This window comes from Phoxinus phoxinus, assembly GCF_949152265.1.
Source record: "Phoxinus phoxinus genome assembly, chromosome: 8".
NCBI classification, from domain to species: Eukaryota; Metazoa; Chordata; class Actinopteri; order Cypriniformes; family Leuciscidae; genus Phoxinus; species Phoxinus phoxinus.
Window position 1 is genome coordinate 33089819 of NC_136883.1, and position 18960 is coordinate 33108778.

The following is an 18960-nucleotide window of genomic DNA, read 5'->3' on the forward strand; positions in this document are numbered from 1 at the left end:
TACCATTTTCAGATAGATAGATAGATGGGTAGATAGATAGATAGATGGATAGGTGATAGATAGATAGATAGATAGATAGATAGATAGATAGATAGATAGATAGATAGATAGATAGATAGATAGATGGATAGGAGATAGATAGATAGATAGATAGATGGATGGGTGATAGATAGATAGATAGATGGAGATAGATAGATAGATGGATAGGTGATTGATAGATAGATAGACAGATAGATAAATAGATAGATAGATAGATGGATAGATGGATAGATGGATAGATAGATAGATAGATAGATAGATAGATAGATGGATAGATGGATAAATGGATAGGTGATAGATAGATAGATGGATAGATGGATAGATAGATAGATAGATAGATAGATAGATAGATAGATAGATAGATAGATAGATAGATAGATAGATAGATAGATAGATAGATAGATAGATAGATAGATAGATAGATAGACGGAATCTTATTGGAATCATGCTCCTGATATGCATGTTCAGCCGCAGCGTGCTGCCAGAGATGACCTAGAATTGGTGATATCCGTGGAGAAAAGAGTAAGGAAAGGGAAAAGGGGTCATCTTTCTGCCATGTTTTTTAATTTGTCCTCACAATAGCTTCTTAGGGAGTCTGTATGCATGATGGGTTGTGAAAACCCTTTGACTAACATTTTGCTTATTATGTGTGAGGTGTAATATCTACCATCTGTCAGTGAAAATGCTAGTGAAGTGAAAGAGAAGTCAAATTAAACTGTCTTCAAAAGGTAACTTTCTAAATTGTTTGCAGGTCGTTTGTTCTTCTTCATCTCACCAACTGGGACTAGGCTCTTGAAGCAGTCGGAGAGTCAGCAGAGCTGCCTGCAAATAAATGAGCAACATTTCATGTCAGTGAGTCACAGCAGTTCTTGAATGCCCTGAGCCGATATAATTCATCTGCTGCAACATTAAGGTGGAAAATAGTGGCCATTTCCCATCAGCTCAGTGTGCCATTGCACCGGACCGAGCTTAGCTCACATATGCATTGTGTATATCAAGTTATCCAATGGAAAATGACCATGCTCCATATCCAATCTGCTTCTGAGGATTTCATGAAGGCAAGTAATGGGTTTTTGTAACGCTTTTAAATAATAATCTCTCACTGCCTCCACACACAAACTGCTCAGCCACAGGGAAGGAAAATACTTTTGCAATTTAATTTTGTGTAGATGGTATTTTGAAACAAAGAATAAGTTACACATTTTGACACGTTTTCTTCATCTGAGAAATCTCTTCCTGAGACTTTTTGCAGCAATTTGTATAAAAGCACAATATGGTGACATTAGTTAACCTGTTAGATTAGCTAAAATGAACTAACAATTAAAACAATTCTGTGGCGTTTATTATTATTAGTTCATGTTAATTTCAACAATTATTAATACATTACTAAAATTAAGTTGTATCAACATTAGGCTATGGATCTGAGCTAACATGAACGTGTTGTGGACAGTTGTATTATTTTTATAGACCCTGTTCAAATGGGAAATAAGGAAGGCCTTATGCGCCAGAGAAACAGGAGTTTTGTGTTTGAACTTCCGTTTTTGCGGTAGCTCTGTATTTTTCTATTGCATCACTGTCGAGGAATAATTAGCTGGTGAAGTGGATTTACTTATTGTAGAGTTAAAGAAAATTATCATGAGCAATGTAATGTTTGAAACGGATGTCATATCAAATGACAGTAGACCAGGAAGATTTCAAAACGAGCGGTTCATTCATAAATCAGCAAGACTGTCTATGGTAAGAACTTACCTTTTTGCTGTGGAAATACAAACTGGAAGAACGCAGCGCTGAAAAGGGGCGGGGCTACGCGAAGAGGACACGACAGCAAAAAAATTAAAATAAATTGTATTTCCATTGGCGCAACTTTCCAAAAGTGGGGAAAAAATATCGAGAGATTTATTACGTTGGTCATAATTCGTTTTTTTTTTTTTTTTTTTTTTTTTGTTAGCCTATAATTAAGGTAGCCTAATATAGCCTACACTATCCTACATAAATCATTTTATAGTTTTGCGATGAATGTGGAAACGGTGAGACCGTTGTCAAAATAATCCCCGTTCGCGCGTTTTTGTAGTTTACACAGAGATGATAATGGTATTGTTTTCTAAAACGTGTAGGCCTAGCTACTTTGAAACCCGTTTTCAAAAGCTTGCATTTTCAGGCCCCCCAAACGGCCTTGTTGTGTTAACGGCCAAAACGCAACAAATAAATAAAACAATTCCGTTTTAGTTGAACACAGCTAGTGTAAAGGGCCCTCACAACACAGATTAATAAATAACAAATGAATTGCTCATTAATGCATTATTTAACATTAATGGGACCTTATAATGTAGCCATGGACGACAAACAAAGTTCGAAAGAAGGAATATTCTACAATTGTTTAAAATTTACTTTAGCTTGTTCTCTCTCTCTGTGTGTGTGTGTGTGTGTGTGTGTGTGTTGGATCCTTTGGTCTTGATCAAGCTTCTTCTTTTTCTCCTAAACTCGGCCTGTATTTGAGCATTTAAGCTGCTCTCAACATCTGCTTTGAACCGAACATCAAAAATATACAACACAAAGAGCCGCCTGACAACCCGTCCCTCTTCTCTCTCAGATATTACGAATGCCATTTGAAGAGTGTTAGACGTACTTTTGATTTATATTTGTGACACAGCGGAGCAGCTATATCTTCAGTTTAAGACGATAAGTTGTTTGACTATGGACAATTTGAGCGCTGGTTCTGGAGGATCATTTTCATAACCATGCATTCAGCATATTTTTCAGTTAAAGCACTGCAGCAGAACATCGACTCTCTTTTCAATGACTTATTTACATAAAATATTCTGTGCATTTTCACACAAACACACCAGTCTCCTGAGAAATTATAGGCCCTGTTATGAATCCTCAGATTCATTATGCTCAGTTTAATGGGATATAGCAGTGATGGATTATTATGTGAAACAAAGCGAAAGGAATACATATAAACGTAAACACGACACATGCCAGACCAAATGCACTCTGGGAAACATTGTTTCTATTCCCTTATCCTCAGCACACTTTATTTTAGTGTCCTTGTTACATATGGTACTTAGTAATAACAGTAAATTGTGCATAATTACATGCAACTATAACCAAACCCATAAGTAAGTGCATGTTGTTTATTAATATTACTCAGTACTTAAATATATAACACTAACAATTATGTAACCCTTTATTTTTAGGTGTATGTGTTACAGTGTATCTATTAATCTATTAAATGTTATTGCATGTTGTTATTACTATAGTAACTACATGTATCATGTGTAGCAAGGACACTAAAGAAAGTGTTACAGACATGTTATATGGTAAGCAAATCAATTAGCTCTCTAGTTGTGTTGTTTTAGCTCTCTATTTTCTGACAATAATAACCCTGATAAATAATCTTGCACTGCAGAACACGAATGCTTCATATCATCATCCCTGCCGAGTTTGAATCCTCTGAGATGTATGAAAGTGGGAACTGAGCAGCACCAAAGCCGCGTGTGAGATGTCAGTGTTGACGACAGTGAAGCATATTTTTAACAAGAATAAGCTTTTGTAGTCTTGGCAGATGTTTTGTGTCTTCTGCAGGTGCTGATGAACAGGACATCATGCTATAAATAAATATTTGGTACATTATTCAGTGAATATTGCCTTTGGTAACTTCCAAGTGATTTTTTTTAAGTGCTCTGCAAACCAGGGTTATTATCGTTAACTAATTCTAAACCCATTCAAATTTTTTTTTTACTTAAAATAAAATAAACAACAACAAAAAAAAGCTAGTTGCAAAGGCATCATGTCACATTTTAGTTTAAGCTGAAGCACTAAAATAACTAAAATTATAAATAATCCCAATAAATATATATACACATATTAAAAAATGTATAGATAACATAATATAAAAATATATTTAAAAAACAAAAACATGACAAAATATAATATAATAAAAATAACAAAAACTAAATTACAAAACTTGAACTAAAATTAACATGAAAACAGAATATATAAGAATAACATTTAATTAAAAAAAATATTAACAAATCTATAATATATAAATGATATTAAAATAACACTGCTGCATGTCATTTGTAGCATTTGAGCCCCTGTATTAGTTAATGTGTCTCTTTCCCTAATGTCTCAAATCGTTCTCTCCTTCCAGTTCTACTGATTCTTCCTTTATCTGTGCAAGGCTGCAAAAGGGAATCTAAGCCACATCAAATAAAGACTTTAATCTTCTTATACACCAGGGCAGATTACCACGCAGTATATGTGTCACCTCACTTAAAGAGACACAGTTAAAAACTGATCAGAGATAAATACTCAGAAATCAGACAGAAGGATTTCAGTTCGAACGCTCCTGTAAAAATCTCTACGGTGATTCAGCCTGACATTTGCTGTCCATTCATTTAATTTTTTTTAAATTTTTTTTTTTTAAGGTTATCAGGTTTATATATGACCTTTTGTTGTAAAGAGCCTGTGTCTATGATAGGTATCAAAAGAAAGCCTTTTTACCAATAGCGGCATTGCCTCTGCTGTTGGAGACGGGCCACTGAGTTTCATTTCAAAACACCATGTGAATATTGTGCTTTTCACTTCCATATCCACAATAAATCAAGCAGTTTCTGTTTTTCAGGACCAGCTTATGGTTATATGGAAAAAAGAAAAGTGTCCTTAATAACACCTCGGTGGAGATGCTGGTTGTATAGCTCAAAAGGAGAAAGACTATAATAAATAAATCCATTCTGAATCTCTTTTTCCATTAAGTGTAAACCTCACACGAGCAGTCAAATGGCTTACAGTCATCTTCTCTTCATTTTGACCTAGATTTTTATAAATAACCAAATTGGGTCCATTTACATCAAGTATAAAACATCCTCTTATTATTATTGTGATCCTAGTGGATATTAATATATATATATATATATATATAAAATATATATGGAGATTTCACACCTTTAGTATGTTACTATAATAAAAAATAGGGCTGTAGTAGATTGCTTATTTCTACCTGTGTAAAAAGAGCATAATGTATTGCCCTAAAATAATATAAAAATAATCTTACATAGAAGGGCATCTGTTTATCAAGTCTAAATACTTGTTTTATTTGTTCAAAAATAACCATTTGTATTATTAGTTATGTATTTTTTTATCCTGAAGGGTTGGTCAAAATCCCTTGTCTCTTCAGTCATTTATATATATATTTAATTCTATATCCTTTTGAATGCTTACATTACTTTTATACAAATCAATAATCAAATATATGCATTATCACATAATCATTTCTATATTCTTTTGTGCTTGTGAAATTATATTTTTCTCTTGAGAGCAATGCAATTTCTCTCCCTTTCTTCCTGAGGAGCTATGTTTTGGCTAACTGATAATACGAAGCTCAAGCACTCTTTGGCCTTGGCGATGTTATTTGGTGGTGTTCTGTGAGTGTGTATTTGACTTTCTACATAGGCACGGGGGACACAACGCTCAGCCGTACTGGCGCTCTCCTCTAACCTGCGAGGTCAACGCTGACCTAAATCTAAGGATTGGCGACAGCTATCCTAACTAATGGCGATAGGCACCTTTTATCTGCTCACATGTGTGAAATTGTTTATGGTTCTATATTCTCTTAGCCAATCAGATGTATGATGATGCTATGCTTGCCCTTGCAAAATGGTATAATTGGTGTATGATTTTGTGTAAGGTAGAGTTGGCTTGCGACCTCCTCGTGAGACTTTGACGCTCGCTCTACCGATGAAACTGCAAACTATTCTTCAGTAAATTTTTATCTTTTTGATTGAACCTCACGACTCTTGGTCATCTTTTCTACATATCTGGTCTCGGGTCTTATAACTGTTACCCCCCTAACAGTTTGGTGGAGGATGCGGGCAACCATTCTGTGGTGACATCTCTGGCAAATCAGCAAACAAGGTAGAAAGATTTGATTAATTATTAGGGCTGTCTGATTGGAAGAGATTTTGAAGGGGAACGGGAGAGCTTCACTCCGACGAGGCGAGTGAAGATTATTTATACTACGAGAGTATAAAGGGTTGCTGTTTTGTTTAAAACAGCAAAAGTGAAACGCACTCTGTGGGGGCCCAGTGGGGCAATACTGGTGTGGTACACCACCCCAGCAGAGGGCGTCCCTGGATTAGGTCCAGTGGCACCGCAAAACCTGATCAATCTCTTCCATCTCAGATAGGGGATCCCCGAAGTTAGTGATTCAGGCAGATAGGGAACAAGATGTTAGTTAAATCAATAAAATAAAATTAAAAATAGTAAAATATAGGGTTGTTTGCCAGGGATGCATCAGGAACGGTCCCAAACAAATAAATATATATATAGTGTGACCCAAATTGGCATAGACCAGTTTTATGTGACTTGGGAAGCGAAACATAATTTGCAGTTTCATTGTGTAGAAGTCTCACTGTTGTTGCTAAACGTATTTTTCCGCCAAATTTATTGTTGTTGCTGCTAAATCTTTTTTCTGTGGTGGTTTTTCATCTGTGACCAATAAGAATGACTGATAAAGAAAAAAGTCCTGACCAAATGGAAGAGAGCGAACGCTGTAAACAGCTCTGCTCTGACGAGCTCAAATCAAAGAAATACGCACAGCTCATTAAGAAAATGGTCAGTCAGGGGTTTGATTCTGAGTGGAAAATCACACAGCAGTTAGACTGGCTGCAAACAAAAAAAGAAGCTGAAAGTCAAATTTTTATCCGTGTTTGCCCTATTCATGGATTTGTAAGATGGGTGGTCCAGCTTGATTGCTCAACGTGATAGGATGACAAAAATTATCGGACGAGAGATAGGATCTGATCTGTGCAGTTAGAGTGAAGGTCTAAAGGCAGTGTGTGATCAGGCTGAGAGAGCTGCGAAATGTGAGACGGTCTCTCGTGCTCCCTCCGCCCCCACCATCTCTTCTCAGACTGTTCAGGCGGCAGCTTTAGCCGGTCAGACTGAGAACCATTATGATGGACCCTATACTGAGGTGCGCGGACTGTTGAATGTGGCTGTTGTAACCAATCGATCTTGAAATCACTTCTGAAACTTTGTATATACAAGGTCTAAATGGCAAACAGGTGTATCACAAATCTGTTTCTGTCCCTCTAACCATTTCTAACTCTGAAAATGTATATTAGACTGAATTTTGGGTAGGAGAAAACACTGTAGGGACAATTATTGGTGTTTACATTTTGAAAAACCTTGAAGCTGATGTTTTGCTTTCTAAAAATAAGCTAGTGCTTGGCTGCAATGAAACAATTCGCTTATCTCAGACTGGCCCCCACCATGAGGAGAGATGTGCAGTGGCTGATTCTGTGAGTATCGCTGAAGTTTATAATTTCTAAATTCCCAAATGTATGGGCAAAAGACAAATATGATTGTGGTCTGGCACAGATTCAGCCTCTGAGCATTCCAGGTCCCTTGCATGAAGCCAAAAGACAATACCCTTTGAGAAATGAAGCACGAGAGGGAGCTGAAACTATTCAGACTGTTTTGAAGGCCCTCCAAAACGGGGGATTCAAAGTGAACTTGAAGAAAGCACAGCTAGCATTACCTGAAGTGACTTATCTGGGACAGATTGTGGGGGTGCGTGGCCGACGCATCCCCCCCGAACGAGTTAAAGCTATTATTGAACTTCCAAAGCCAAACACTATCACTGGTTTAAGGCAAGTGATGGGTCTTTTGAATTACTGCCGCCAGTATGTTTCTGAATAGACTAAACTCTCTAAACCACTCACAGAGGCACTGAAAGGAGGAAGACCTGGATCGGATTTGATCGACTGGACTGAGGAGATGGAGGAGGCTTTCGTGAGTATCAAAGAAACTCTTGCTTCCTCCCCAGCATTACGACATGCCGATGCCAGCAGGCCTTTCCACCTATGGACATGGGTGGGGACCCGGTCTTACTCCGCTGCTCTGGGTCAAAAGGTTCTGGGCCGGAACTCGTATGGGATGGTAGGATATTATTCTGCTCCTATTTCTGTTTCAATGGCAGGGCAACATCCGTGCCTGTTGATATGTGACTGTGCAGAGTGGGCAGTGACATTGTGACAAATCAAAAGGTGATACTGCACACCAGACACCAGATTTTGAAACTGTTAACAAATACCCGTTTAGGCTCCATCTCTAATCAGCGACGAGCCAAATAGGAGACCACTCTCTTGAGTAAAAATGTGGACATACAAATTGACATTGAAACTGCTATCAATCCTGCCTCCTTGCTTCCAGAAGAAGGAACTGCACACAACTGTGCCCGACAGATCGAGGCGGACAGCCAAAGCCCTCTTCAATCTGAACCCCTGTCTAATGCTATGAACTTGTTCATGGACGGCTCCAGCTTTCATGAGCAGGGAACACGCTTCAGCCCCGTATGGAGGCGCAGGGGATTTCTGACTACTGCAGGACTTCCTATCTCACATCAACAGCAGGTACAAGAACTTATGAATGCCTGTGATCTTCCCGCAGAAGGAGCAGTCATCAAAGTCACCGGGCACGCTACTGACAGCTCCCCGGAAGCCAAAGGGAACCACGCTGCAGACGCTGCTGCCAGAGAGGCTGCAAAACTGACTGAATCATGTGTGAGTGTGATGACTCTTTCCCTTCAGGAGAATGAAACTTCCAGAGACATTTTTGAACTTTATGCAGAGGATGACCCTGAAGAGATAGAACAGTGGACAAAGTTAGGAGCACAGAAAAATTCTGAAGGACTTTGGAAATTTAATGGACGCTTTGTTTGCCCTGTTTCTGCTCGAACGGAACTTATGTCCTTGTATCATGGGTTGGCACATGCAGGGCCTGAGAAATTACATGCAATGATTTCAAAAACCTGGTGGTGGCCAAGGCTGAGGGCTTCTTGCAATGATTTCTGTAAGAGATGTTTAGTATGCCTTAAGGTTAATTCTTCCTCAAAGCTGAAAATTCCCTTAGGACATGCCCCTCGACCTCAGGGTCCGTGGACACACCTCCAAATTGATTTCATAGGTCCATTGCCCCCTAGTGGAGGGTTCACATACATTCTAATGATTGTTGATCTTTTCTCCAGATGGGTGGAGGCATTTCCACTGAGAAACTGCACCGCAGACGCAACCGCAAAAGTAATGTTGAATGAAATTTTCCCAAGATGGGGCTTACGCTTACAAATTGATTCAGATCAGGGTACACATTTCACGGGAAAGGTAATGAAAAATGTCATGAAATTGATGGGAGTGAAGCAACACTTCCACATCCCGTTTAGGCCTCAGTCTAGCGGCTCCATTGAACGTACAAACAGAACACTCAAAACGTCATTGAGAAAGAGATTGTTGGAGTGGGGGAAAGGGTGGCACGCAGCTGTTCCAATGATTCTTTTAAGTCTGAGAGCCAGCCCTAACAAAACTACTCAGATCAGTCCTTTTGAAATAATGACAGGTCGTTACATGCGACTGCCTTGGGATGCTCCCCTGCAACATGAGGGACCGTCCGGGCCGTTGAAAGATGCTTTGCAAAATTATCTGAAGGCTTTGGATAACTGTTTACGCGATACACGAGTTAGTGTCAGTGTCCGACAAGCAGAGAGAGATAATGTTGAGCAAAAAGACATGCCGGCCTTGCCTGAAATAGGTGACAGTGTAATGTTGCAAAGAGAGATTGTTTCTCCTCTAGGTCCAAAATTTTATGGACCTTTCCAGGTGCTCTTGACAACTAATACATCTGTTTTACTTGACAGAGGGGTTCTGGGTACTGTCTGGAGACATTGGTCACAGGTGAAACCACTCGATAAAGGTTCCAACCAAATCACCGCATCATAATAACGAACTGTCTCGTAAAGGTCTGTCATTTATATGTGTGATAGTGTAAAAATTCTGTAACAATGTTTTACCATTACAGATGGCGGAATCCGACGATAAGCTGCTAATTCTTTAGGAAAGTGAGGCGGGCCATCATTCGATTGGTACTCCCTCTCTCGTTTGTGGCTTTGATTATAATAGCCTTATCATTCCTGATGTGGATTCAGATTTCAATTTGGACCGGTAGACTTCATGCGTTCTCCACTCACTGGGATTGTGAGGAGATTGATAACCGTCCATCATGGGTTCAATACCCATGCCTAAATTCAACTGAGGGTCTAAAATTTAATTCCAACCATGTATCAGAACGTTAATGATCGCTGCTATCGCTTGGACGGAAATGAGACGGTGACCTTTTGGCTTGGTCACTCCCCAAATTATCCCGGTAATACCCTCATTATGCAAAAAGGTCGGTGGGATAGAAGTGGAGGCGTGGGTTGGCTCTTCCATGTTTTTGTGTGTGTATGTGTGTTCGTTTCTTCTTCTCATATATTTGCAGGTCTTCTTGCAGTAAATTGAATCCTGTTGAGGAGGAAAGCAGACTGATCAAGCTGACAAACCAAATCGCCTGATCGATAAACTGAGGAAGAACAACATTGATGCCCTGTTGTGAGTGGAAGGTGGGAGAGCCTTGGAATGGGGACTGGAATTTTTAGTTTCCAGCATGTCCGTAAAGAGGCGAAGAGACTTTTGTGACCCGCCAGGGAAGCATTTGTCACCACTCCACCTTCCGTAGTGACCTCACTTGTTAGACCAGACGTGGCGGTATTGGACCCCACATAGGTCTAAAACGGGGGACTGAAGGGTTGGTCAAAATCCCTTGTCTCTTCAGTCATTTATATATATATTTAATTCTATATCCTTTTGAATGCTTACATTACTTTTATACAAATCAATAATCAAATATATGCATTATCACATAATCATTTCTATATTCTTTTGTGCTTGTGAAATTATATTTTTCTCTTGAGAGCAATGCAATTTCTCTCCCTTTCTTCCTGAGGAGCTATGTTTTGGCTAACTGATAATACGAAGCTCAAGCACTCTTTGGCCTTGGCGATGTTATTTGGTGGTGTTCTGTGAGTGTGTATTTGACTTTCTACATAGGCACGGGGGACACAACGCTCAGCCGTACTGGCGCTCTCCTCTAACCTGCGAGGTCAACGCTGACCTAAATCTAAGGATTGGCGACAGCTATCCTAACTAATGGCGATAGGCACCTTTTATCTGCTCACATGTGTGAAATTGTTTATGGTTCTATATTCTCTTAGCCAATCAGATGTATGATGATGCTATGCTTGCCCTTGCAAAATGGTATAATTGGTGTATGATTTTGTGTAAGGTAGAGTTGGCTTGCGACCTCCTCGTGAGACTTTGACGCTCGCTCTACCGATGAAACTGCAAACTATTCTTCAGTAAATTTTTATCTTTTTGATTGAACCTCACGACTCTTGGTCATCTTTTCTACATATCTGGTCTCGGGTCTTATAACTGTTACCCCCCTAACAATCCTACAAGAATATTATGTCAATTTGTAAATGTGTATTATCCCAAACTTTATACCTAATTGGTTTATATATTTATTATTACTATTATTGTTTATTAATATTTGTATGTACGGTTAATTATTTCAGTGGAAAGGGTTATTCCGGGAAAAACAGTTATACCTTTAATTGTATGAAGCTTTTCAGAAAAAAAGACAAATCTGAGATTTTCTGAAAAATAATTTATTTGCAGAATAAAATAAAAGTTATTTTGGCATAAAAAAATGATATGAAAAGTACTGCTTTTTTGCACTGTGTCTTTTGTATACACTCTTTCTAAACCGCTGAAGAAACAGCATGCGCACGTGCCATGTCTTATTGCAGAAGTGAAAAAAAAAATCGTTTAAATCTCAACCCAAAGCTAAAACACTCTTTACATGTAATATTATAAGTGTATAAAATGTCATTCATCATCCAACTCATAAATACCAAGGTCCAGCCTGAATGTTATTTGCCTAACAGCGAGATCAGAGCTGTACTTATGAATGACATTGGTCTTCAATACTTCTCCTCTGATGTCAGTCATGCTGTCACAATATTCCTCTTCCTCTAGTCACGAACATGCCATTATTGTCATCTGAATAAAGAGGCATTCTTATATTCATTAATAAAACTATGCATAAACAGTCTCATTCTCTATATTTGTCTTCATAATCCAAAACAAAATCCAATGACAAACATCTTACAAAGAAAAAACATATATTCATAATAGACAACAAAACTTTTTTCAAATACGCTCTCCCACTATTGCACAAATGTATAAAGATGCCAATAATGTACAGTCTCAATAACCTTTACAAATTAAGACATTTTAGGCCTTAAAGGGGCTATATGTAGAATTCAGAAACCCTTATTAGCGACATCGGTGGCCGGTAAGTGAACTGCAGCCAGCAACTTATTGCTAGATGATTCAATTTAGAGACGTTTAGATTAATATGTAAATATGTGCTGCGCGCTTTCCTCTCAATAACAAAATAAACGCACAACTAAAATGGCAGCAGTTAAGAAAGTATCTGATCAGAGCGATATGGATATGCTTGAACCAGATGACGACAGATGAGGTAATTAAAATGGCACTGTTATGATAGTTTGATTATAAAGTATATTTAAGACTATAGACTATATAGATCTGGATATGTGAGACTATGTAGTTTGAATTAATACCTTTTATTTGCATGACACATTGATATTACAGTACAGAATAGCTCCTTCGTGTAATTGTATAAACATTAATTTTATGTGTCATTAAACGGAACGGAGGTTCTCGGGAGCGCGCGTAACCGCGGTCCGAGTCCACATAAATATAAGTCTACAAGCTTTCATAGACAACCTAGATGTCTCGTTTTTTAAGTTTGATTACAAGCTGTTCACACATTGGCAATAAAAAGCGATTAACACATGAAAATTCTTACATGTAGCCCCTTTAATAAACAATATAAATTAACAGCAGAAAGCAAATGCTGCAAAAAGCACTTAGAAAGAAAAACATCTCTCAAACACCCTTTTGAATGTTTTAAGAAATAACTGATATAGTTTTCATATAGAAAATCTCAGTATGTATACAATAGAATTATACCGTATATTAGTATTGATAATTGTGATGTGCTAAATTATCCCCATAATACCAGATTGGATGGAGCCCAAGAACATGATCAACTAGCCTGATGATGGATAACAAGTTACACTTGTTCATTTTAGTTAGCTTTATACTTGAAAAATTGTAGAAACAGTCGTTTTGTGGCTGCATTTGTGTATGATGTCTGCTAATTTAACAAACCAGTCAACGAAACATTCGGGCAATGAAGTAGACGCCTTCAACTAACTACTACATGTGACTGGCACTGGAGAAACAGTACTTCTAAAAACAAGATGGACCCAGTAGAAGAATTTACAATAAAGTGCAACAACAGTCCTGCACATCCTGGAATAAGAGCTAAACTCAAAGGACGATCGTTCAGTAGAATGATGCTTGAATTAGCGTGTGTGTGTGTGTGTGTGTGTCTGAACCCTCTATAAAACGGACTCCATGTTTTCACACCACTCATGATCCTCCAGGTTATATATAAATTTAGTCCTGTTGACTGGGCTTTGACTGCTGTCCTTTACAAGACTGTCCAGATTCATGCTGGACGAGATCATTTCTGTGGGCGTGACATATCCCTCGTGGTTTTTTATGTATTTCTTGTAGTTTCTGCGCAAGCATTGCCAGGTGGTTGTGTAGAGGAGGAATGCCACAATTTTGAGAACGATGGCCATGCTGACGTACAGGTGGCGGTAGGTCACGTTGTCGTACAGCAGACAGGCACCTCTCTCCCCGCACTCGGTGCTCCAGAAAAGGCATGAATAGTCAATCCCCGCACCAAATATCAAAGGAGGGGGAATGAACCCTGCAAGATGGTTTAAATTGCTGTGATAATCTATCGTATGCGTAATTGCTTTTGAAGACAAAATAACATTTATACTTCACTTAGGGTGTGTTCACACTTGGCAGGTTTGGTTGGATTAAAACAAACTCTGGTGCGATTGCTCTGTTAATGTGGCTCATTTGAATAAGTGTGAATGCTGCCATCCGAACCCTGGTGTGCATCAAACAAGCGAGACCCACCTTTTCAGAGCTTCTAAACAAACTCTTGATGCGGTTTTGGCTGAAATATTGAAAGCAACATGGACAAAAGACATCTAAACGAACTAAAAACACAAAAATTGACCCTAAAAAGGACAGAATGCCTAAGGATACAGTTTGGTACAGGCGTCAGAACTGCCGTCTCCTTGCAGAAGATCTTCGCTTGTGTGTGCAATGGAGAAATTATTTACAAACTCTTTGTGAGTTCTCAGCTGGTAAAAATACCATCATATGTACGCACATAAAATGAGCGCGTTTAGCACACTTTCTTTTCTAATCCGGACAACAAGAACCAAGAGAACTGAACTACAAGTGTGAACACACCCTTCTACACATATTATGTGTTTCGCAATATCATGTATATGTTAAAGGAATGAACAAAGTCTCAGTTTTCTAAATAATAGAGCAATTTGAGAACTTTTACTGATAAAAAAAACGATTGTTTTTTGAACAGAAGTTGCAAATAAACTTGTCCTTGTTTCACAGCGTTTGGATAGCAAGGAAATTGAGTCTTTAATATGCTTCTTTTGGCCCACGTTCAGTTTCAGTGAGGCAAACAGATTCCCCTGCTGAATATACTGTTCCAGTTGTAAATGTGATTGTGCTGTGCTGTGATATCTCACCTAACAGTCGCAGTAACAGGAAAAGAACTCCAAGGGCATATGACTTCAGCTCTGGGCTCACAGTTCTAAAAGAGCAAGAGATAACAAATAAAACATTTTTCTTGAGCATCAAACCAGCATACAATGACTTCTGAAGGATCATGTGGCACTGAAGAATGGCTGCTGAGATGATGCTGAGAATTCAGCTTTGCATCACAGGAATAAATTACATTTTAAAATGTAAACAGTTATTTTAAAAAGTAATAATATTTCAAATTATTGTTTTACTGTATTTTTGCTCAAATAAATGCAGCCTTGGTGAGCATAAGAGACTTCTTTCAAAAACATTATAAATCTTGCCAATCCCAGACTTTTGAATGGTATTGTAAAAAAGAGAGACAGACAGAAATATAAACAGACAAGCAAAACACAGAGAGATAGATAGATAGACAGACTGACAGATAAATAGATAGATAGATGGATAGACAGACAGATCGCCAGATGGATAGATAGACAGAAAGACAGACAGATAGATAGACAGACAGACAGATGGATATATAGATAGATAGATAGATAGACAGACAGATAGAGATAGACAGATAGAGATAGACAGACAGATCGACAGACAGATCGACAGACAGACAGACAGATGGATATAGATAGAGATAGATAGATAGATAGATAGATAGACAGACAGAGATAGACAGACAGATAGACAGACAGATAGACAGACAGACAGATGGATATATAGATAGATAGATAGATAGATGTATAGACAGACAGACAGACAGATTGATAGACAGATAGAGATAGACAGACAGATCAACAGACAGACAGATGGATAGACAGATAGACAGACAGACAGGCAGACAGATGGATAGACAGATAGACAGACAGACAGGCAGACAGATGGATAGACAGATAGACAGACAGACAGGCAGACAGATGGATAGACAGATAGACAGACAGACAGGCAGACAGATGGATAGACAGAGTCACCTGATGAGGATGATGACGGAGGGTGTCTGGGCCATTGCTCCGATCATACTGCAGGCACAGATCACACACAGGAATGTGAGGAAGGCTTCCTGGCAGCCGGGGCGCGGGCATTTCCCTGGCACAGCCGTGGCTAAGTCATTGTATTCGGAGATGCACGAGCAATTTGTCATGTTCTGTAAAAACACATGATCATGTTCACTACAAAGCCAGCAAATACTTGTGTGTTTATATTCTAATCATAAAATAAAAAAGATATTATTCTAATAATGTTACCTTCTGATTTGTGCAAATATTATAGTATAATAACAATCTATATTAAAACGTTCTACACTGTATACAACACCATTCAACATGGAAATAAAATGAGGGTTTATTTAAAAATAATAATGTAAATATTAAATGGACTGGTATAAAATAAATTAGTCATTATTAGCCGTCTAAACATACTTAAGTCACTTTTATCTACAGAGAACTGATGAACCCACGAACCCTGGCACGACCAGGCTCATTAAACCCACCGGTCGGTATATATTAATGTCGTGAGCCAGTGTTCAATTATGATAATAGTTGTGACTGTTGTCTTGGAATCATCTATTCCAGTTTGAACCATTCTCTTTGTATGGTAATGAGTGCAGTGGCCATTAAGAAGCCAGGCAGGCAGAACACTGTGTCCTCTTCAACATACTGTACATCTGATGAGCGATGTGGGCTTCAGATCTAATGACCCACGCTGGACATGTGCTGTCCAGGAAATGAGCGCAGAGCGAGAAAAGCAGCCATACAGAGAGTGTGTGTCAGCGAATAGGAAAGAAAGAGAGAGAGTTGGAAATGAGATGGGTAATGACCTGAAAGCGAGGAGGTGGTGGTCGTCCGGTACCGGTGGCTCTGGTGCAGCCAGCGAAACAGGAGGACAAGTAGGTCACACCATTGGAGCCACAAACGGGGCTAACGGATGAAGTGTAGCAGTTGCAATGACTCATGCAGGGGGCTTCCGGCTTCTGGCCTACTTGCAGTGTCCTATTTACACACAAACACACATTCACCTGTTTGAATCGAGTTACTTTCTATATATTCACTGTCACTGAGTTCATCTAAGCACTGACTAAGCTTCAGGATTTACACCCGTTTGTTTAACAGCCCAGATGGAATTGTTTGACTTCTCATTTAAAGGCCACTAAAGTGCGATATTATACACAGAAATATTGAATAAATACTAAACCAGTCTGTGTTTTGAGTCCGAACTAATTGGAGCAGCACTGATATCTTGTTCGTGAACAAACTGAATGATCTGCTGACCGGCCGATCAAGCGGAGGTGTGTAGTTCATTCAGTTCGTCAGTCTTATACAGAAAAGAATGTGTAAAAAGAATGTGTAAAAATGACTGATGATGACTATAGGGTGTGATTGAAGCTCTTAATTTAATTTAAGTCATGAAAATCTGGGATTCAAAATTTTTTATTCACTAAAAACTGTTTTCACAAAAATGGTTCTGCTAATAAATTAGATTAGAAAAACAAACAAATGCAATTTTGTCGGCTAATGATAAAAAAAATCAACAACTACAATCTATTACATTAGTAAATATAATAAAAAATAGCGGTCAAATAGACAACTTTTCTGCTAAAACTTGAAAATCTGTATAAAACAGACAGACAGACATAGATAGATGATAGATAGAGACCGACAGATAGACAGACAAACTGAATAGTAATTATAATAATAATACTACAAATAAAATAATACAAAAGTGTAGTAAAGAATATAATAATAGGGAAAACTTTTCTGCTAATAATTTTCAATTAAAATTTTTATTCAAAATGTTTAAAAAAAAAAATAATTTTATTTGTATTAAAATTAAATTACAAAAATAATAAAAAAATAAGTTTTTTTTATCTGCTAATCATTTCCAATAAAAAAATATAGACTTTTTTTTTCAGAGGATCATGATAACCAGATTAAAAACATTACAGTCAGTGAGATTAATCAAAATCCACACCATTGTTGTGAGTGACGGGTGTATGAACTAAGTAAATCTGTGGAGTTCACTAAGCACAGATTCCATGTGGGCCTGGAAAATAAATCGGGATGTATTACTTATCTGTTCTCTCCTATTCCAATGAAATAATCAAAAGTAGTGAATTCAATAAAAGGCAAACCCTGACCACACATACCGGCACATACTATACATAAATAGAGGTTTCAGCATGCAGACATGTCATCCTCTACCCTCTCTGCAAAGACTGAATAAATGGCAGAAAAATAACAAGGCTGTGAGGAGAAAAAAGCAGCTGAGCCGTCCGTACTCGTTGCCATAGGCGACGGTCACCCCAGCGACAGGTCCTGTGTCACAGCCCAGGAAGAGGAAGGACACGTAACACGCAGTGGAGATCAGATTGACCAGCATGGCCATTCGTATGGCTCCCAGAGCAGACAGGTTCAGCTTCTTCACCAGCAAACCTCCTAAGAATATGCCCAGACAGGCACACGGGATGGCTGTCATCCCTGTTTATGAGGAGAGAATAATGTGTTATATAAAAATAAAGCTTTGCTGTCAATACCCTTTATCTTTGTGTGTTGATAAAGCACTTTTGATGTATAATTCCTCATTTGTAAGTCACTTTGGATGAAAGCTTTTGCCTAATAAATAAATGCATATGCTATAATAATTATAAGCTATAATTTGCATAATTTCAGGTTTACTCTGTATGTGGAAAAGATAAATGTGTTAAGATAAAGGAAGTTTCAAAAGTCTGAGATTCAAAATTAAATTTGCTAAAAAAAAAAAAAAATCTGAAAAATTGTTGGTCGCAAAAATTGTTCTGCTAATAATTTAAAATAAAACTATTAAATTAGATGAATTAAATATTGAAATAAATTGTATTAAATAAATAAATAGAAACAAAATTCTACTAAATATTTTGGGGAAATTATATTTAATAAGTTAATAATAGTGCTGTCAAATCGATTAATCGTAATTAATGGCATATAACAAAAGTTTGTAAATATATAATATATATGTGTGTATATATATATTTACAGACTTTCATGTTAGATGCGATTAATCGATATGACAGCACTAGTAAATAATAAAAATAGGGGAAAATAGACTTTTTCTGTTAATAATTTGCAAAATAGTACAAATAATTGTATTGTATTGAAAAAATTATAATTCTGCTAACACTCTGCAATGAAAAACTGTATTATAACAATTTATTGTATTTAAAATGAAATAGAAATAATAAAAATAATAGTAAAAGTAATATTTTTTGCAAAAAGAAAAAAAGAAGAAACATTTTTCACAGAATTTTGTAGCCTAATGTATGTGTATGAGCAGGGCC

General features: G+C 37.7%; 1 protein-coding gene across 1 annotated transcript in view; it reads right to left on the minus strand.

Annotated features, from left to right (window-relative positions):
- Positions 1 to 11561: 11561 nt before the first annotated feature.
- slco3a1a (solute carrier organic anion transporter family member 3A1a) overlaps positions 11562 to 18960 on the minus strand; it is a 54338-nt gene continuing 46939 nt past the window's right edge. Inside the window, exons 6-10 of the mRNA XM_079621675.1 lie at positions 17926 to 18124; positions 16468 to 16639; positions 15623 to 15795; positions 14645 to 14709; positions 11562 to 13785 (exon numbers count right to left, since the gene is read on the minus strand). Of these exons, the coding sequence (XP_079477801.1) occupies positions 13409 to 13785; positions 14645 to 14709; positions 15623 to 15795; positions 16468 to 16639; positions 17926 to 18124 (986 nt within the window). The 3' untranslated portion in view covers positions 11562 to 13408. The remainder of the gene's footprint in view (positions 13786 to 14644; positions 14710 to 15622; positions 15796 to 16467; positions 16640 to 17925; positions 18125 to 18960) is intronic.